General features: G+C 39.3%; 1 protein-coding gene across 3 annotated transcripts in view; it reads right to left on the bottom strand.

Moving 5' to 3' along the window:
* The window catches only part of nfat5b (nuclear factor of activated T cells 5b), a 32,288-nt gene extending 9,718 nt beyond the window's left edge, over nt 1-22,570 (bottom strand). For 2 of the 3 annotated variants that reach the window (XM_086183452.1, XM_086183459.1), the window contains exons 1-8: nt 22,269-22,570; nt 9,988-10,113; nt 6,737-7,337; nt 5,513-5,702; nt 4,218-4,408; nt 3,950-4,122; nt 2,746-2,880; nt 2,584-2,636 (exon numbers count right to left, since the gene is read on the bottom strand). In XM_086183452.1, the coding sequence (XP_086039578.1) occupies nt 2,584-2,636; nt 2,746-2,880; nt 3,950-4,122; nt 4,218-4,408; nt 5,513-5,702; nt 6,737-7,337; nt 9,988-10,113; nt 22,269-22,341 (1,542 nt within the window). In that variant the 5' untranslated portion in view covers nt 22,342-22,570. Of the gene's footprint in view, nt 1-2,583; nt 2,637-2,745; nt 2,881-3,949; nt 4,123-4,217; nt 4,409-5,512; nt 5,703-6,736; nt 7,338-8,251; nt 8,315-9,987; nt 10,114-22,268 lie in introns of those variants that run through there. The other variant, XM_086183467.1, reaches the window with a different exon arrangement.
* Between the last annotated feature and the right edge of the window lie 123 nt (nt 22,571-22,693).

Raw genomic sequence — 22,693 nt, 5'->3', positions numbered from 1 at the left:
TTAATGCACTGGAGCAGAATTATTGATTATTGCAATTTCTGCATCATTGCTGGTCTTCCCAGAATTGAGACAGATTTCAACCAAAGTGGATCAGACAATATTACACAGAAAAAAAGAAGAGACCTCATTGATTTCATCAAAATGATACATGACTGTCATGTATTGCTGAAGTTCTCTTCGTGACATTTAAGTTCATGTTCTTTTATATTAATTTTCAAGTTCATTTTTATCTTAGAACTGTTGAATTGTCCTTGAAACGTATACTATTTTTCAAATTATATGACATTCACCATCAGAAATGTCTTTCAAAGGGTGATTTTTTAAATGTATACATTTCAGAACCAATACTCTTTCCATTTTACAGAAGTAAAGAACTTCTAATTTTATCAGTCTATACTTCCACTGAAGCATGTGTAAACTTTTGCCATCTCTACTTAAAAAAAGTATACCTAAAAATACACTGTGTTGAAATGCATAGCAATGTAGTGAAGGAGACTGTTAGCCACAAACAATTTATGTAAAAAAAAAAAAAAAGGCTCTTTAAATGCTATAGTAGAAGCTACATTCCAGTCAACATCTCCCTGCCTTACATAACCCACATGACACTGGGATAGCAGTTGTCCACAAAATACCTGAGACTTTGTCTTAATTAGAATGACACTTTCAACAGCATGTGGAGTGACTGGCACAGAAACGCAAAATAAAAATAGATATCCTGTAAGTACAGTCAGCCATGAAGTCTGTGTTTGAAGTTGGACACATCCTTTATTCTCACGCTGCTAGCTAGACTGGAACAAAGGTGGTGCAGTTCATCACTGCTTACAGGGAATGAATCATATATGTCACTGGTCTTCATGATCTCTTTATCAAAAACGTATCCTACAAAATACAGCTGTAGTAGATCACCAGTCTTCTCCAATCCAGAACCACAACTCACCAAATGCCATCTCAGGATTTTTTAATTGATGTTACTGTTCAAGTAATAAATACTAAACCTGCAAAGATTTCCTCTTTTATAGAGGATTTCAAAAGCTAGAATCCATTTCCAAGCATACTCATGTCTGCTATTACATTAGATGCTGCATTTGCTTCTGGTTGTTCGGCTTCTGTGTTTAAGTCTTTGTACTTTTGTTGTGTCTGGCAATGTTTGTTTATTACCAGTGGTCTCTTTTACATAAGGGATTATTTTTTATCTCACACAGTTTAACTGGTTACCTGCAAGTACATTCACCAGTCCCTGCATTAGGCACATTTTCATGTCATCCATAAATTCTATATCTGAACAATGAGTTTCAACTGGCATTGTCATATAGGTTTTAATTACCTCGACCATGGAGGTAATGTGATCTCACTGCTGTGTCTGTCAGTCTGTCTGGTTGGTTGTTAACCGTGCAGTCCATGAACGAATTGAGAGATTTGTGCGATCCACAGAAGAGAGGTTATATTAGAAGGAACAAATTATTAACTTTTGGAGGAAATCTGGACCAAATACTCAATCCCAGTTCCTGCTCCTGGCCATTTACAGGATATTAGGATATTAGCAATAGTTCTCTGGATGTCATAGACAAATTTCTATTTAATTCCCTGAGTCCATGAGAAATAGATGAAAATAAGGAATGTTTGAAACAAAGGACTATTTTGCAAATCATATCATTCATTATATTGTTAATCTATGAACTAGAAGACAAATTTCAAATGTCATTGTCAAAAATCTCTGAAAGCCTCTTTAGATGATATTCTCAAAGTTCTATGTAATTAGAGGGACAATCATGTCTATACCACAATGTATTTAATCAAATACCTCCATTTTCAACCGAGGGATAAAAAAGTCTTACGTCTTGTGTAGTGGTGTATCGCTCATATAAAGATAACTATAAATTCTTTCCAAGAATACTAACAAAACTAGATTTGTGATAAATAATCATCAATTATACTACAATAATCTGGTAAATTCAGAAAATGAAATTACTTTGCCATAATGTAGCCTTTAAAGCCTGAAAAAGACCACATGAATGCTAAATCACAATATTATCATCCAACATCTAAAATGATAATTGCTCCATAACTAAAGTGTTTTTCTTGAGCTCTAGAACTGGACTACCTTCCACTGAGAGTTATATCTAATATCTTGGCTTCCACATTGACATTCTGTACATGAGTCTCTTTGTAGTATTACCTTTCTGACAAACAAAAAATGGAAAATTTCATAGAGTTGATTCAATGGCTGGGATGTTTTAAGAGACTGCATTAGTATCGTAAGGTGCACCTGAAGTGACTGTATATATTTGATATGTTACCTGCAGATTCATCAATTCACTCACTTGTGAGAATTTTGTTTACAAGAGCAAAAGTTTAATCTGGACTGTTGGGACACAATCAGCACGGCCTCTGAGCCTCTGAGTGTAATTAGGTCAGAATACAATGAGACTACTCAAACCTTTGAACCAGCAGACTTCTAAGATGATTACATCTCAAATCCTAATACAAATCCAAAATGGCTACGTCTATCTACTCAGCTCTTTAGTGAGTGGTATTAATTATTTTGCTTAAAAATAAAAACCACAAGAACAAATCATACCGTACCTGGTGAAACAGCTCCATGTCAATTTCTGCCTCCGCCTTCCATGATTTCTCATCTGCAACAGCAAGATTGAGTATGATGAGGGGGAAACAATGCAAACATAAATCCAAAATGTCCATAGCCCTTACGATTTTAAAAATCTTTCTTAAAAAAATCTCTCTTACCAGACACATTCTCTTGAAATATGACTTTTGTGTCTTTAAGGAAATTCTTGCCAATGATAAAGACCTCTTCTCCACCTGTCACTGAGCAGCTGTGTAGTGACTTCTTCAGGATTTCAGGCACCCCTGCAGGCTGGGCTGGACACACACAATATTACAATATTTATTACTTTTATTTTGATATAATTATTAAAATCCCAGATGATTTATACATTATATCTACGCACATGAAACAAACCATGTTAGCTTTCCTTCTGATAAACAGGCTAACATGTACGAGTTGAATCTGCTTGCTAAAGTAAGAACACTGAATCAAAGATACGCTGTTTTGATGATAGCTCTCAAAAAAGGGCATTGAGTAAACTGAAGCCGAAAATATTTCATAGACCTGCATCGTGTACGCACCCCCCCCCCCCCACACACACACACACACACACGCTCACGCCAAAAGGGATAACTCTTTTTTTTTTTTCTCCTCTGGAAAGATATTTCCCTGGGTTGCATGTTGGCTCTGTCTAAACAACAGAAGTCCACACACCTCTATTGTCTCGTCCTTTCCTTCTATTTCTCCCCTGTCTCTCCCAAAGCAGTTCTCTAGAATCTACTTACACTGAAACTTTCTCATTGCCCTAGGCGTCTCTTTCCTGTTTATGAAACCAACCACACCCTCATTCTGTTCGCATTTTCGCATATTATACGAGTATGGAGGGATCTTTACACATTGTCTGTGAATCCTGACATCAAAAGACAACAGTCATCAGCCCTACAGCTAGATTAAACTTTAGAAACAGGTCCTCTCCTCTTTTTCAAAGGAAAAGTCATGCTAGTAGTTATTAGCCAAGTAGGCTGCAGGTCAACTGTAGCCATAAGGCTTGCTTACATCTGCTAATGTCTGGCTATTGACTACAATGGGATTGTGTTTAATCGTCAATTGACCCTGTAGGAGCCCTGAGTGAATATTGACTGATCAGCAGAGATGTAAACAGAAGACCTTGGTGAAGGCAATGATATGTTTGGAATGCAAGATGGGAAAAGGTTCCACCAGCTTTTTGTAACAGTTTTATCTCAGTCTATATGTATGCAGGTACGTGTCATGGAAACAGGGGATTATATGACCATTTTAATTCATTTAAATAATAATAAAATAAAACTCATTCAATTTCCTTGTGCATATCTGCAGTCTACATTTTTAATTTTCTGCACTTACTACAAAGGATTGGAGACGATGGAGTTTGTAGGGTGAGCACAGAACCATCTGGACGGGGAATGTTGACCCGAAAAACAAGCCTGGCACGTGTACTCTTCTTTTTTGAACCAGCCACACCGATGCGAGCCTCCACATCGGCATTACGGAGTTTCAAGATCCCAACACAGTCCACCCTGTACGGAGAGATGAAGTGAGCTTGAAAAACATTCAGCTGAAGGAAAAAAACCTACTAAAGTTCCTTTTTCAGCATACACATTCAAGTACATACGCTAGCGTCATGTTGGTGCTGGGATCTAAGGAGACTTCAATAACAGTTGTGCCATCAATGTCCACCTCCTTGCAGGCTGTGGTGTTGCGACCAGTCACCCTGCAAGCTTGGTAGAATCCATGGGGTTTCACACGTCCCGTATCGTTGCTCACAAACACTTGCAGAACCACCGGCTCATTCACTCCCTCCAGCTGAAAAAAGCAAGAAAAAATAAAGAATAAAACAGCAATTCTGTGAAAAATTATGTAATGCTGGACAATTTAAATATAATACATGGCAACAGCTGTGGAACTGAAGAGGAAAAATATAAGCATGTTGATAGCCGTCACAGTTGGATGGTTAAAACATTGACAATCGGTGCTAGTGTACCAATATTAAAGCAGAAGAAGAAATATTGCGATATATTGCAGCGTTCATGTTTGGTTCCACACCTCACAATCCCACACATGAATGATGGTGAGAAGGACAGAGTCATAACAGCTTTTTGACTACATAGCAGTACCACTCTGACCTTTTACCTCATGCCACCAACACGATTTTCACTTGCAGAAAAGGATTAACAAAAAATCTTGTCTGTCAAACTGTCATCATCTGTGAGTAGTCATGTTCATTTTCAAACCTGAACCCTTTCCTGTAGTGCAACACTGAGCTGAAGCTGTTTTACGTTAAAATAAAATATATAAGCCTTTAACATAGACTTTTAGAGTTCAAAGAGGATGAATCGAGAAATATAAATCTTTTGTAAGTTGAACATTGAAAAATATTATCTTTCCACACTGGCATTTATACAAATTAGAATATATCTATGATCCCTAAAGCAGGGCTCAGTTTCAGGGAAACATATTAGCCAACTACATACTGACAATGACTTTCCACTTCGGAGAATCAATGAGTGTAAACAGGGCTACATACTAACTTCGTTGCTAATCTGTGGTCATCCGCTGACACACTCGCAGCTTTATTCCTACTACAGTTGAGTTTCCATGTAGTAGGAAATGCCTAGTGAATGCCAAGACTCTCCCAGACATAGACAGGCAATGACATTTCCCTAACACTAACCACTGGAGACCCCAATTGTTAAAGAGCCTATTTGTTAGCCCTCCCCCCTCTCAAAACAGATTTTCCATGATGACTCAAGCTTTATCAATAGTAAAACCTGCAAACAGACTTCTAAAAAAAGCCCTGGCAATGACCCAATCACTAACTTATGGGTTATACATTGAAAAACAAACAAATGGCTGCCTGTGGAAATGGAAAGGTCACCGTCAGAGCCTGTTTTGAGTGTTGAGGGTTACCTTCACAGTAGGGAAGCCCTGCTGAGTACGGTCCTTCACTGACCCTCTGCTGCCTTCAGTCAGATAGCGAGCTCGATGCTGAGTCTCAGGCTGGACAATGATCTTCAGCTCCTTCCCCTCACTCTTCTGTGGGTATTGCATTGAAAGAGTTCCTCCTTTGAGATGAGTCGTCTGAGGATCATCTTGAGAACTGCAGCAAAGATCAGGCAGACAGGGACACAAACACCTCTGATTAAGCTTTTTCTAGACATTTCAGCTGCAAGCAGGACAATCTCGCTGGCATTTTCAAGTGTTGTGGTGATAAAAACTCTTTACCCTCTTAGATTAGAACCCCTATTTAATGTTTGGAAGATAATGCAGCATGACCAAAAGTTGAAATATATGTACATGTATTTGTGTAAAACTGGTTCTAGGACCTATCATCTAAAATTAGTGAAAGAACCGTCGTGAAAATGCTCTACAGCTGCCATGGTGCTCTGAGCAACGCAGAGTTAAGAGACCCTTTATCAACCAAGCATATTCCATCCCCAGCTCTTAAAACATTCAGAGTTATCTGTTTATTTAATCTGCACTGCTTATCCTAGGGTCTTTGAGAGAGGCTCTGTGATTCACTGTGGCTGACCATTGTTTGTACTTCGGTATCCTGCCCCTCCTTACTCTCTGATCCAGCCGCTCTTCTTTAGTCCAAATGTGGTGGGAACAAATGTGAGTTTGTTGAAGAGCTCCTTCTGCTGTCATTTCCTAATAATAATAATGATAATAATAATAATACCTATTCAGACGATCAGTATGGCATGTAATTGTCCTGAAGGAAATTTAAGACAATGGTAAAATAAAAATCAAAGTCTGATGATCTACTTAAAAGCTTGATTGGGAAACTATCAACCAGAAAGAGGCTGATGGGTGACAGATTAAAGGCTTTAGTGTGATTACAGAAGGATTTGATGACTATGAAAACTACGGAGTAACATGTCAGATGTCAAAACAAAGGGGCAGAATGTTTTGTAAGAGTGGTTTTCATCACACTGGTAAAGTTTCTGAGATTTGGAGGATCAATCAGCAACAGCATTTTGGTTTGTTTTGGGTTGATGCCATACAAATGCTATCCCTGTTTTTTTAACCTCATCTGTGCACCATCTTTAACACCTTCATGACACGCACATGATGTTTCCAGAAGAACTTTACATACTAGAGCTTCATAAAATATTCAGACTAACTACAAACCTTCCTTTTTGTCCAGTCTTGTTGTCAGGGCCGAGCTGTGACAGGACAAAGTGTGGGCCTTTTGCACTGTCTGCATCAAACACATCCATGCTGGCTCCCTCTGCAGGCACAGACTTGGGCCCAGGCCTTTGTCGGGGGGTACGTTTGCGGGACTTCCGTGGCACCTCTGTGTTGTCGTTGTATGAGACACTGCTCATAATACTGAAGTTGGAGAGAGAGTCATCCATCCAAATGCTGTTGCTCTGCTCCGAGTCCAGCGATGTTTCTTCTTGACAAGACATACGACTATCATCTAACAGGTCTTGTGGAGGTGGAGAAATGTTCAGGACTGTGCGGCGCTTTGATGGAGTCATTTGGTGATGCGGCTCCTGGGATGTTACACCTCTCCCTCCTCCATGCTCACTGCTGCTGTTACCACTCCCGCCATCTGCACCAACAAACTCTGGTACGGCTCTGCAACTTCTGCTGTCATCCGGGTCAACATTGCTACTGTGAAGTGGCTTCTGGTCATTTGCTGAAGGACTGGAATGCTTGGTGGAGCTGGAAGAGGTGGAAAAAGCACTGCGGGGGCCTTCCACGGTCATAGAAGAGGACATGGCATCTACAGTGCAAACGATTAGACAGTAAATAAAGGCATCTCAACCAGTGCTGGCTAGCAGTCCCACTAAAGCAGCTAAATTTCTTCATGTTTGTCCGTGTTTTGCCTAATTGTTGATCCAATCAAAATTTCCCCCTTTCATTGGACCTGATGTGTGCATTACACCGGTGCCAATTATTAATAATATTTCCTACGCTGATATTAAGATGACTTCTCATTAAAAGTACTTAGGTTTACCGAATACAACTTGTGATATTAAAGATGATAATGTTGAAGGAACCTGACGCTGTGGTATTGTCACACCAAAAACTGACACACACTCAACATGTCAACTCAAAATCTTTAATCCAAATAAAATCCAAAGTCAAAAATACCTTAATAGTTATTCATCCTTGAAACAATAATTAGCTACTCTACGACTACTGTTGTTAATATAATGATAATATAATAATGAAACATTTCAACAGTAGACGTATTTCTTCCCCCTAGCTAGCGCTCCTCCTCTCACCACCCTCTGGTGATCCTCTACTGGCTGATGTGAATACATGAACGATCGCCCAACCCCACTGTGCATGTGTGGTGCTGATGATATTTGAAGATGTGTAACTGCAGGCGAATGAAGCATAATAATTATAGTAACAAAAAGGGGCCAAAAAAAAGGACAAATTTAAAAGATTAAATTAATTTATCCTTAATAGTAGCTTTTTTGTTGATATTCAACTGGAAAAAAAAAAAACCTGATGAAATAAAGAGGGAAGTCCAAACAGTAATATTTACAAGATGATGCATGCCAATTATTGGAGCTTGTATTTTCATTTCTTTTATTTTCGTTTTGTTTGCTTTTTTTGCTATTTAACTTCAGAAAATTTTGTTGGGACTGAGCGTAGCCACAGAGACAAAATAAACAAGCTTCTGACCTATGAAGCAGAGAACTGCAGACCATTTTATATGCAGACACTCCCTGCTTCAGAGGGAACTTCCTGGAATAAAAATGAGACAGCGGATGAGCAATAAGAGCTGAACAGAAAAAAATTTATTCAGATTTTTTTTTTTAACACAAGATATTTTGTTGGTGAAAAAAATATATATTGCTCCAGCATGCTGACATTCACTGTAATTTAAAAAGCATTCAAGTAGTGACATTGTGCTGGATGAAGAATGGGGAAAAGTGTGGTTAAATTGCAGATTGTAAAAAAGGCGTTAGACTGCTTTTGACATTCTGGACTGTTTTGTGACTCATTAGTTTGCAAAACACACAGTCAAAAAGAAAGAGAGGAACAGGAAATGGATGGAGCAGGTGTCATTTTGAACAAGACACAAGAACACATGAGAACATACCAAGAACAAAGAATTTCATCCCGAATCCATGAAGAAATACTGCTGTGCTGTACTGTCACTGCTATTGCTATCAGTATGATCAGAAGGTTAAGGTGTTTACCCTCATGTATAATCATGTCAGGACAAGAATGCCATGAAAAGATTTGACACAGAAAAAAAAAGTTAAAATAATATTTTTTTCCTGTCTTTTTCTTTCGCTCTACACTGCAGGTCATAGTGAAATACATGAAATCAAATTGCGACTTCAAAAGCAAGAAGCAACAGCAGTGATATGAGCCAGGTGATGTTATGGACAGCTAACAATGTAATATCAACTGTACTTCACTTTTCTCCTGACTTAGCAGCTAAAGACAAATTCTGCAGTAAAAAGGTTATCAGTGAAATTAATTCATTATTTTTAAATGCTTTGTTTTCATTAGCAGTAACTTGCACAAATCAAAGCCCAGCAGAAGCTGGAACCTATTGACAATGTGTAGCTGGATCTCTTCTTTTCTTTAATGCTGCCAATTAACCATAGTTTTTTAAATAAAAATCAAACTACATCTTGTGTTAGTTTCTCCTGCACATCTTTATTCTTTAGCCATGTTGAATGTTGGCCTAAATCAAACAATCCAATTGTCAGTTAAACAAAAACATTTTTGGCATGAGCAGTAAAATATCTGAACAACTGTCTAAATATGACGCATCCACCAAAAACACATTTTCCTCTGAAGCATGCCAGTATGTTGTGAAGTCTAAAGTGTCACTTTTAAGCTGAAGATGTCATTTCCTACAGAGTTGAAGACACCACAGAAGTGTAGCCAAGAAGTGGTGAATCATCTTTCAAGAACAAAAGCTCACCATAACCTCTGCCATAATAGATACAACTGTGGAAATGTAGTTTTAGGTTGTTGTTTTTTTGAGTATGTAAAATGGTAAAATAAACTTTGTCAGGATCTCACACACTGTATGTAGGTCATTGTCTATATCATAAATAATGGAGATGGGTCTGAATACTACACCCACTAAACATGACCTACATTTCCACACTGTTGATGCAACACTCCACAACAAACAGCAGAGCAAAAGTAAACATTCCTCTGACCATGTTTGCCACAGAGCACAAGCAGGTAGAGATAGCAGCCAAATTCAGGTGACTCAATGTCAGTGACATAACTTCCTTCTTAGGCAGTATTTGAAACTAACATGAAAACCAGAGCTCAGCAGACCTAGAGTCTGGCTTGCTGTCCTGCCTACAAGGCTTCTATTTGATGGCATAGGGGCACGATCAGTCCTACTCAAAGGGGAGAGGTAAACTTGAGGAGCAGGATCCTACCTGATGCTAAAGCAGCTGAAAGGGGAGGCCCCACCTCTCCGCCACTTTTTTGACTCATGTCTTTAAGGTTCTGCCGGGTGGAGGAAGCCAACTGCAGCTCTCTGGGCAGAAGGTCATACACTGATTCTGAGGAGAGAAGAGGCGGAGCAGATACATGTATTAACAGTAACGGGCCAGGTAGAATAACAATTGTAATTCAAAAGCTTCTTGACATCACAACACCTCACTGTTGCAGAAAAAGCAAAATTGACAAACACAGGACTCTTTTTTTTGTATTTCATTACAATACAAATACAGTACAAATGCTATGTTTATTTCATAAATTAAAAGAATAATATATACATGTTACTGTTCAATGACTTCACAATATAACACAATTGTGATATTATTTATGATTGGCAACAAATCAAATCCTTTCTTCCCCCACATCATGACATTCACTTAATAAACATTTGTTTAGTCTGCTGAGACAATGACAAAAATATGATGGCTATATTTGTCAATATGTGATGTAGCTATTGGCAGTATATCTAGAAATGCCATTGTTGAACGTCCATCAAATTGCTTGAAATGACTGAAAGAAGGAAGGCTTCCTGAAACCAACTTGATCCTATTCTGGACCTGTTACCAATAGATTTAGAAAATACCATGTAGAGTTGTTAATCACAGGTTCCATCGCACTAAGATTACTAATACTTTTAACAACGCTATAATATTTGCAGGTATCATACAGACTGCCAAAATACATTTTCATATTGAGTCAATCTGGGGCCTGTGATTGATAGGAGCTTGTAACTTCAATCACATTTACATCTCACAAAAAGCAACAAAAACTAGGTTTTGATCTTTATTCCTGCTCTCTTCAAATAAATAAAAATCAAGCTATGAATATTTAATGAAATGGAAAAAAAACATTTATTTTTCAAAAGAATAAAATAAATGGGACTGCCGAGCTCCGTCATACTCTTTGACTGCACTTCTATTTATCAGTTGTTCCTCATACAGGCTCATAATAATCAAGCTATATCTTCTCTTTAAAGATGTCCTCATTATCTCCGAGGATCCAGGAAATTATACAATACTTTCTCTGCCAGTGGACATCCTTGATCTGTCCATTTCGTTCATTCAAAAAGGACGACTGAAGGTTCTAAATACTTCTGATGGACAGGACTAGGGAAAAAAAAAAAAAAAAAGCAGCAAAGCTAGTGAGGTAAAAGCAAAAGCTGTGGCATTGTTGCATACTAAATAAACAGCGGATCTCATTACAAACAGGCAGCGGGATGGTACAATGCCTTTCTCTCTCCTCTCTGTGCCTCCCTCAGGGCCAACGGGACATGGGGAGGGGAGAAAGCCTTGGGTCAACAGCATGACAACACATTTACTAGCAGCCTGATTCATCATCCAAATATTATGGTACGAACTTAGAGCGGCCATTACAGTTGCCTGACTCTCTTCTCTGCCAACTGCCAGCTTTAATTACTTGCAGCTGAGCCCCAGGGTTCGGTGAGTATATCAGATACTTAACCCTCCCATTGTTACCACTGGCTGTGTACAATAGACAAACCTGGGACATACTGAAACCAGCCCATGCCTCTTCATTCCCAAAGCCCTACAGTCTCTTATAGCTCTGTGTAGAAGAGCAGGGAATGCTGGTTCCCAGAAAGGGAGCTTAAATCTGGACTCAGCAAACTCATGTCGCTTACACTCAACCACACGTACACACACAGGGTTCAAGTGTGGCTTTCCTGGCTATTTGCTAAGTTCTTCAAACAAAAAAAAATCACACACACACATGCATGCACATGCACTCATGCACACAAACAACCCCACCCCGCCCCTTCCCAACCACCACCACCACCACCTGGACAAAAACACATTCTCTGCCCCTGCATCTACACTTAAACTCTACAGTCTTCTTAGGGCTCACATGCAGAAACATGTGCTCTGAGTGGGCAGCGCTTCCAGTAAACAGATTGCCAACCGCACAGACAGAAAATGTGTACTCTCGCTTCCATGCAGTGGTCTCGAATCACTGGCTGGCCTGTTCAAAGTCTTTCCACAGTCCCTGGACGTATTTTAAAAGCGAAAATTCTTATTTTGCGGAATATTTGTTTCCTCATGCGCAGACAAGAGTGCAATTCTTTATTTCCATGTGACAAAACACTGTCCCTTTCACACAGAAAAGCATCAAAAAATATAAATGGTCAACCTTGTTAGCCGGGAAACAAACCGTACTGACTCTCACACACTCACACACACACACCACGTGCTGTTTTGATTTTCACTTAAGACTGTAGTCATGTTGTGCAGGCCGCTGACCACTGAGGAAAAACTTTCATTTTCTGCCCGTCTGTGATCATGATGATGACGGATTACAGTCGCACCAAATATATTCACACTGACAGACACAGTGCTCATGTGGTTAGTTTGGATGAGAGTTCTGATAAAAAAAAAAAGGAGTGAAGACAACATTCAACTTTCACTGTCTCCCTTGCTACACAGACACAGTTTTCACTAGCGTTCAGTGTTTACGGAAGGACGAACAACAAACCATCTAAGTTTCACATCAGAACATAGATATTTATGGAGCCTACAGCTAAATATGACTGGTCGTCATATACTCACCATACCTTGTGATAAGTTTATATGGTTAAGAAGTGCAGGCTTAATTTGAAAAAAGAAAGCACTCACTATGTGAATGGCAGGACTTACACTCCCATTCATTTCCCTCACATTCCTCCTGCTTGCTCTTACTAGCCCCAGCACCTGGGGCGTGGCACTGGTTTTTGGCTGAGTGACTGATTTAACCCCCTCCTCTACCTACTTCTCTCCCTGTCTTGTTTACAGTGCTTGCAGACCCCTTTCCGTACTTCAACTTGCTCAACAGGTTAGCAGTAGTGTCATGTGGAATCTTGTCAAACAGAAAGGAAGCAACAGAACTTAGGCTGAAACTTATGGCGGCTAAAGAGACATAAAAGATGGATTCATTAAACTTCTGAATCAAATCTCATCAGGAAAACAAGATTAAGGTCACCTTGCCTGTGCATTTGTCAATTATACAGTGAAGAGAAGAAAAAAACACTGCAGGAGCTGGCACCTGCAGCAAACCATGTACAACAACCCTGAAATGTTTACAGCCAAGCCTACATGAAGGCTGCCAGGGACTCCATAGCAACACAGATCAGAGGACAAGTCTTCCCCGATAGTGATCACAAGTCTTGTGAGACAATCTGACTGAATGAAGAAAGTAAAAATAGCCTTGTTCTACTGAAATAGAGAGCTGGGCATTATCAATGCACAATGTTGTCAGAATAAAAACGTTACAACATGGTGTCAAATATCTAACTCATCTCTTTAAAATCCCACCTCTCATTATCACCCTCTACTAAAGCATAGCACAAATACCCCAAATATGACAGGTAGCAGAGATACAGCTTTCATGATGCACTGGTGCAATGTTACTGATCGATTAAGTATCACAGTTGATGATTGCTTGATTGATTGAATGATATTAAATCCCATCTCAATCACTGATATATGAAGGTATAGCAATAACACAACCGCATTTTTTTAGATTGCTAAAATGTGGCTGATAGGTAATCATTTGGAAAAATGTAGTATTGAATGGGTCATATTGTGGGATTTAAAGAGGAAGCGATTTTCACTTCACATATTTTTTTTCGTATAGCAACACAGTAAGCATCTTTTTGACCTCTAACAAACAAGTCTTGTGTAAGTGTTCTGTTGGACAAAAAAAGTCTGTCATAAAGCCAGACCCGAATGCTGCCCCAAGTCTTATTTGTTTATATTTGTGAGACTTGGCAGAGAAACTTGAAGAGTGACCGCTGACACATAGAGAGATGAGAGAGCATGCTCGAAAAACAGTTTAGATAAGTTTAATTACTGCTCATTTCAGGACTTTAGTGAGAGTGTTACTGTGTACGACTACAAGCTAGCCAAACTTGTTTAAGAGGTATTTACACTGCAACTGCATAATATATGAATGAATGGATCAAAAGGTTGAGTCAGCATAAATGTGATGTACTAAAACTATCAAGTAGCTATTAAATCAGAAACTGAGGTGAGGTGGCCACCCACCAGAGACTCTGAGCTCAGGACAGACTGTGTGCAGCCCTCCAAGCTGGCGACACGCTTCGCTCAGTCCTGGCAGAAGAAAATCAGCGATGATACTTATTTCTTTTTTCCCCCATCGATGGTAACCTTATTAGAAATTTCACTTCCTCAAGATAATGAAGTTTGATTGTCTTGTCAGCCAGGATTGTAGCCGACCCTGGTAAGGTCTGATCCAAGGACCTCACCAAACCATCCAGTCCATGGTAGAGATGTGTGACATGTACTGAACCTGGGGGACTCTTTCATGGGAAATAATGCTTTGGTGATACATTCAATATGGCACATGCACCATGACATCTAAGAGCCTCACAGGCTACGCTCAATCTCATGATGAACGCTGCTTGTCCCTCTAAGACATTGACGTGTAAGCATGCATTAAATCATATAATAAAGTTTACCATGAAATGTATTTGAAATATTTGTATTGACATATTTGAAGATTAAGTGACTAAATGAAAACACATTAGAGGTTGAGGCTTTTTCATTTTCCATGCACTCCAAACACATTTCATTGTTCATAGGTAATGATGGCAGTAACAATCAAACATATGAGCCAATATTCCCTACAGAGCATCTCAGGCCACAGTCAGCAACAACAGGAACCAGCAACATTTTTGTCTGCTTTCATCATTGTTTTACAAAACAACTGAGTGTAATCAAGGACTAACAGGATCTTGATTTTTTTCGTTTAATTTCTGCAAGACGAGATGTACCCAAGGCATTTTGCTGCCCTCCTGGTTACTCACAGCTCTCCATTTACAGGCTAAATCAATGCATTATTTCTTCTATAACTAACTGAATAATCAAAATCAATGCATCACTTTGACAACCCAAAGTATACTGTATACAATATATACTATATCTACTGAGGTACGCTGAAGAAAAGGAAGTAAGAAAGATCAGCAAACAGTGGGTCCATTAATGTGTACAGCACCATAGTGGCCAGCATTGTTTACTGGATTTAACTTGTTATTGCATAAAGGAAATAGTGTGACACCACTCTTGTGTTCAATCATGTGTCCCCTGATGAAGAAAGAGAAGCAAATTACCACACTGGAGCGGCAAGGATGTATGAAATCCCAATTATTGTGTGTAAATGATATTCCTGAAGCTAGAGAAGAATTTATAGCTGCAGTTTTTAATAAGGCCAACTGACAATGATAGAGCAGCTGTTAGTTTTGCCAGCAAAAGCACTTTTTTATTATTATTATATTGGCTACATCTTCCTGCAATCCTTCATTGCTTAGAACTTGGTGGTTTACAGAAAATGTCTCACTAGCTGTTAAAATGGTGAAAGTTAGATCAGGGTGTGGGCAGTAACACCTGGCTCAGGGTCTTTGGCATGTTTCTGTCTCAGTCCAGCTAATCTTGAAATTACCTGCATGCTTCAGTTTATGAGATTTGTACACACACATAATCACACACATAATCACACACACACACACACACACACACACACACACCTACTGGAATGAACTGGACGTCTACATAACAATTAATCAGGCCTATCTGATGATGCCAATCCCCCAGACTGACAACAAAGACTCATGCACACACATCAATAAATTAACAAGCTGCAATGTAATTCAGGCATTTCTGTCTGCCTCACAGGAAAAGTGTGCTGAGGCAACAGGAAAAGCCCGTGACAACACAGCACACAAACACCCACTGGCAATGAGACATCACCAAGTCAATCATATTTAGGCTAAACCTGCAAAAGAATTCACACAAATTGAGTGGAAAAACTACTTATTATCTACACTAACTATAAATTTGCATAAATGTAATTGTATTGTTTATTTACTTTCTGCCAGAACTCACAAGATACAATCAAATCTGAGGTAAACACTCACAGCCCATTCAAGTTGTAACAATCAGTTACAATCACAGTGGACATGATTAGAATACCATTTGTGGCACAAAAGTTACATGATCCATGAAATCATGAAGCCCTCACAGTAGACAAGTTAGAATGCTGGTGTGTAGAAAGCTGATAACTTCAGGAAACTCTCCACTCCAAAACAAAACTAAATAGCAACAGGACCAGCCAAAGCCCCAAGATCTTTATACACCAGAGATGTAACAAACACATGACACAAAATGTTGGGGTCAAATTTTCAACCCTCAACACCCAGCACTTGCTGAAATACTGCATAATATTGCAAGCATGAAAAAGACTCCAAAATCATCTATTTAGGATCATTTAAGAGTTAAACTGGAAGCACACAGGATCTAAATGAAGCAATTTGCCATTGTAGCAAACATGTGGTGCTTTTTATCCATGTAAATATAGTACGACTAAAATATACAACTACTAGATTCTACTAATATACTACTACTAGATCTGACAGGCATTTTAGCACAGTTTCACAAATACTCTGATAGGCATGTGGTAGTTGTCCTCATGTAAACAATACACACAACAAAGTCGGTCCCGCACAATGTGAGCAGAAAATGTCTTTATCTGCTGTGCAAAGCTAAGAAAAAATGTCCTACCTCCCCAACAAAAATGCTGTTTTTAACCACATAGTAACCATGTTCCACAGGAAAGAACTCGTTACAAAAACAACATAAAAACTGAGGAGGAAAAATGGTGTTATACAATGTACAAAGTCCAAGGACCACCTGCTGATTTTGAGTCTTCAAACTGAACAACCCGTACAGTTGGAAGAAACTACCTAAGTACCTGTTGTTCTATGATTTAGATTTATGACGTTGTCATTCCTGAGCTCACGCCTTCCCTTTTCATCTGATGATATAATCAAGTCCCTTAAAAAATTATGAATTAGAAACATGGTTTTCAAGGTGGTTCTCCAAAACAGAAAGTCAGGCGGTACAAACATTTTCAAAAAACGCCCCTTAAGTGGCCATTTCAGCCTTTCTGCCAGCACTGGAAAACAACTTCAGGAGCTGACGATGATCATGGCCAATATTTCCAGCTCCAACACAGAACAAGCAGAGCACCAACCCACCTATTTATGAGTCTGGTCGGATCAGTGAGATTTAGTACCTGCTCGGTAGTTTATCGAGGCCTCAAAAAAAATTCCCCCTCTGAGTAGGTGTCTTTTCCTTCCCCCAAAAGACACCTGAAATAGGCCAAAAGAGGCCAACAGTGCTTGTTCCTGTGCTTGGAAAAACAACAAACATACCCACAAGTTGTGGTGTAAAATCAGATGCTCCTATCATCTATGCAAATTTTTTGAGATAAATGCCCCAAGAATAATACTCTCAGAGCTCTTCCCCTGTAGTTGACTGAGGCTGCCCACTCCTCTGCATGGACGGGTCAAATGCATCGAATGCTGACAAAAGACTCCGAAAAACTTGCTTTGGTAAGTGAGTTTCTCAGTTCTGTGTTGACATTCCAAGTAGAGGAGAGAAAAAAGCAGTTCAGTCAAAACGTTAGTCAAGCAAGTTAGGGCTTGCTGAGATGGTGGGAAATGAACACTGTCATTTCTGCTTATGACGTAGTCTTTACTCATAAAAAGAAAAAAGAAAAACCTCTGTGCTCATATGCAGGAGTGGCAAGAGGAAAACCGAATTTGACAAAATAATAGTGACTCAATCAAATGCAATTATGCAATTTGATTGAGTCATTCCAGCCTAAACAAGTTCACGTTATTAAGCGAACTATGGGAAGAACATGCAGACTTTCTACAAATTAATGATGTGGGGGCAATCATTGACCTTTGATTTGAAACTGAACGAAGACAGGGCACCTTAACACGAGGTGAAAAGGTCTGTGAGGTTTTCAGGACCAAGGCAGATTTACAGTAGCTATGGTTTGAAGGCTTCATAAAATCCAGGAAGTTTGGCTCCATTTTCAGTTTATTACTCAAGTGTAATTACGGCAAACCCTTAAGATCTTTTGGCATCATGTTAATAGTTGGTTCACAGAGGGTCACAGCTTTCCCAGTAAACCACAGTTAACTCAAAACAGAAAAAAATAAGCAATGCTTTTTTTTTGGTACAAAAACAGACCAATCTACCACTTCAAAACTAAAACATGACTTTTGTGTAAAAATGACACCCTTACGGAACACCTCTGTGTACAAGAGTTAGCAGTGTGACAGTTTAATGAAGCACGAGTCAGTTGGTAGGTTTACACTGAACCTGATATTCTGATTTTAATTGGATTAAAAACCCAAACCTAAAGAGGGAAGAAGTCACTCACTCAATAATTCAAATCTGCTGAGTCAACGTACAATATTGTACTGAAATGCTGGGGAATTATTGAGTCACTTGTCATTCGTATGATTTTTTTTTTTTTTTTTACTTAAGAAATTCTGGACTTCAGTATTTCTTCCACAATCCATCGAGAATCTCAGAAGACAGAGCAGAACAAAAGCTGCTACAGCGAGAACAGAAAGATGAGAGTCAAGAGTACAGGCCTTAAAGGTCAACTTTTTTACTTTGAAGCATTCTTTGTTTCTTTTAAGATTCAAACAACCAAATGACTTGAATTGAGACAATGGTGGAAAAGTGTCAACAAAAACTGAGTTTCAAAGTCTCTCTAATGGAGGGTATATAGGATCACCTTTGTATTCTGGTTGGACGCATTCAAGAGAGTAAAAACAAACTGAGTGGGTTAACAATCTTTTGTAATGTGATTTATGAGACAATTGTAAAGTATAAACATGCTGTACAAAATTACTTTATATGCATTTACTGCTCTTTCCAATAAGGAATTGTAGTACAACAGCAACAACAACAGCTTTGGTATCAATTTGCCATGCAGGCCAGAGATACCCTGGTAGTGTTGACGCTCTGAAGTTATGAGCTCCTGACACCTGCTTCTCATCTAGCCATGGAAAGATGCCTGCCAGCCAAGATTCACCACACTCAATATTTAATGTCTTACTTCAGGTGCTCTGGAGAGAAACACGAGGGTTGGATGTTAGATCTCACAAGTGCTTTGGGCTTTTCACGGACGAGTGGGAAATTATCGGCAAACGCTTTGGGGCGCCGCGGCCCCCTGACACTTCACGATTGTACCAGACAGAAACAGTGTGCACACCTCACAGAAATATGAATTAAAGAAAACAACTTTTGTCCACAATTGAAGGCATCGAATGGGTCCAAACTGTGACAGGAATTCATGACAACCACTCACAAGCGTCTCTGAAGCACTTTGATGAAACAGAAATCCATCTTGATATACAGAGAATAAATTCTGCCACTAGTCTCTCTGCTCCACATTTAGCCAGAAAATTAATTCCATTCAACAGCAGATAATGTGATTATACGGCTGCTTGAGGGTAAACAAAGATCTGCTTCCCCTACATGGACACAATTAACATGCTAACTTAAAATGGGCCAAACTGAAGACAGAGGTCTGTTTCATTTCTCAGAATGGAAATGTCGGGAGAAATGCAACAACTACAGAGGTTGGCTGTCAACTCCACACAACACATTCCAAAGCACACCTTCCTCTATCCACAGACATTGTGTCTCATCATAAACAAGTCTATAAATAGAGGATTAATAGTATTACCATAAGTCAAAGATAAAAGTGTAAAAACTACATGAGAAATAGAACAAAAAAGCAGGGCGAGAAGAGAGAGGGATTGTGTAACTAACCATTAAAATCCACCACACTGTTTGGTGTAAAATACAACAAAACTATGAAAAATCACAAGACAGGAACAATTCAGCACACGATTCAGGTCAAAGCACTCATACGTTGAATTGCACAGCTGAAACAAAGTCACAAGTGTGCAGTAAATACCAGAGGAGGTGATATTTTGACCTGAGCCAGATTTGTCTCTTTACTGAGGGTTTGTTTACTGTTAATGATTAATCAATGAGATTCAAAAGCTGGTAAGGGGGTGAATTCACACCACTTCCTTAAGCATCACTGCATTCATTTTTGTTGGGACACAAACTGAATTTAATCTTTGAGAAAATTATGTTTGTCTTAACAATAAGAGCAAAAAAACAGTCGTGTTTTAAATAATACACAATCAGTTCGGTAGGCCAACTTACTAAAAACTACTTGAATCACTGTAAGACTTATTAGCAAGTAAGCAAAGTTGGGTTTCCATTTGTTTAGTCAATTTTAAGCCAACTGTGGAAGATTTGCAAAAAAGAGAAAGTGAATAAGGTGTGGTCCTTCATTTGTTTTAGGTTGTGTAAAGCCGCCAGATGATGGCAATATAGGCGATGTTATACATGGCTGTGGCTAAAACAAACAGTAGAAGAAGAGGCATCTACCTGCGAAAAATGGAACTGAGGCCTAAGGCAAGCTGTAACTGTCCCAGCTAGTATTGACTGTGTTGCAGGCTGCCCAGAGATAATGGCAACATTTGGGAATATCCCTGAAGACGATTGCAATAGAAACAGCTGGCCAGTCAAGGAAATTGTGGATTTGAGTTTACTCAATCGAGGGATTTCGATCCCCTGTTTTGCACATATACTCTAAAAAAGGGGGGGGGGGGGGGCACCAAGCAAATGTAGCAAACTTTTAGCAAATTTGCTTTTTTGTTTCTCAGAATTTCATTATCGCCACGAATCTTTTCTTTTCTAATTCGTACAAAAAAATATATCCCCTTCACTTCCAGGACATCGTGTGAGTGTAGAGTCCATCTACTGACGTGGTTATGGTAGAAAAGACAACATAGTACAAACTTTTTCACGTGTTTCCTCTCAACTGTATTTTTTCCTTTCATCATCATATCAACAAGACTTCAATGCAATCAAGTATTTTCAAGCGTATGCCGTTAAGTTTGCTTAACACTGCAAAGTCAATATTAATAGTGCTATTTAAGCCAAAGTTTACACACAGGGCAGCCAGGGGGTTACTGATTGACCAGGCTTTGGGTGGGTGTCAATACGAAACGAAAAAAAAAAACAAAAAACTATTTTGCTATCTGAAGTTTTACGGTTGTTAATGGAACTTGATAGACCTTATGGTAAAACATTTTTTTCCCTTTGATGAAGAGACATTTTATGGTGCCCATAAACCAGAAGCCTGATGACAAAAGGTAGTATGACTAACCTTCTTATCCTGTCAGTCATTGTTGTAGAGAGGTTGTTCTTCCTTGCTATTCCCTGAACCCCACACAGGCTAAAATTATCTTTCTTGAGATGTCTAACTGACACATGGTTTGAATGACAACAATTTGGTCATTTAACTTTTTTAGCCCTATAGAAATAAAACTGACTGGACCTGACTAGGTGGCGGTATGTCCCCTTACAGCTGTTGAAGTTGGATTTTCTTCTTCTTTTTTTTTTATTATCATCAATTATCAAAATTATCCAACTGAAGTGAATACAAGTCGTAGTAACTTGATTCCAAACTGCATTATCTTAGTAGGTTATTTAGACTTTGGTTAGATTAACATGTTTAGATGTTTGTTTGTTTTTTCAAAGTCTGGACTATAAAGCAATGATTCAGTTTTCTCTACTAGCATGTATTGAGTCACAGCTCAACAACAGTCCAACCAGCTTCAAGGTATTACTCGAAGTTAATGATGACTCGATCATCTGGCATTTCTTACTTCACACAGTCAGTGCACCCTCAACTAAGATAAACTCATCAGCAGAGCATTAATTCATACTAGGAGAGTTTGTTTTTCACCTTTTCCCATTTAGAAATGAAAGAGTTTTGAAGTGGAGCACATTTCTAGCACAGCACTAGGCATTGCTCCTTGACCAACCTCCAACCTGAGGGGTTGTTTAAACCCCAACAAGAGTGATGACACAGTTTATGTTTACGGCCTCACTAGAACCAGTCTCTGGGGCAGCGAGGTGCCCGGGGGAGGGAGGGTTGACGGCCTATCCAAACTACCCACAGATAATACAGCCCTGTTTTCAGCTGCCTGTCCGGGAAAAAACTAAACTGGTCTGACCGGTGTGAATGCAGCTGCTGAGGGCTTCAGTAAAGGAGAGAGAGAGGGAGAGTTCTTCTGCTCCCTTCAGAATTAAAAAAGGATTATCTCCAGAATATTATCAACAAGCATGTGACATTAGGCGGTAAAGAGGTAAGTGAGACCGGACAAATGAGCACGCGCGTGCACGCACACACAGACGGACACACACACACACAAACAAAAATACATGGACGCACACAGGTAATTAGAAAAACACAAGTCATCACTAAAAAAAAACTTTAACAAAAGCGTCAAAAAAGAAAGATGGACTGTCGCTACCTGTGGAGTACAAGGATCTGGTAGAATTCAGGTCGAGGTCCCCGCTGAAAAGTGAGATGAAGTCAGAGGGCATCGCAATTCCTCAGAGTGAGGAAACCGGACACCCTCTAGTTAGACACGACGTGTCGTCGCCGAACGATATGACTCTCTTGTGACAGTTAGAAAACCTTTAAACTTGTGGCGAGACAGCTCGAGTCTTCCGTTACTACAGGCTAACTGTCTCTGCTGTCACTCGGCTGGCCGGCTGGCTGGTGAGTCCCCACTCGGTCCGCCCACGACGCATATTTGTTTTCAGCCGAAGATCCCGAGCTGCTCACATCGTTTGCCACGCCCATGTCAGTGACGCAATACGCACAACTACTGAGGAATTATTTAAGAGGCGTTGAAGTCCACAGTTATTTTCTTTTGTAAACTAATTTAACTGT

This window comes from Aulostomus chinensis, chromosome 2 (assembly GCF_037954235.1).
Source record: "Aulostomus chinensis isolate RoL2024-O1b breed Wild chromosome 2, RoL_Achi_v1.0, whole genome shotgun sequence".
Taxonomy (NCBI): domain Eukaryota; kingdom Metazoa; phylum Chordata; class Actinopteri; order Syngnathiformes; family Aulostomidae; genus Aulostomus; species Aulostomus chinensis.
Note: the sequence above shows the minus strand (reverse complement) of the source record. Positions and strands in the feature narration are given on the sequence as shown.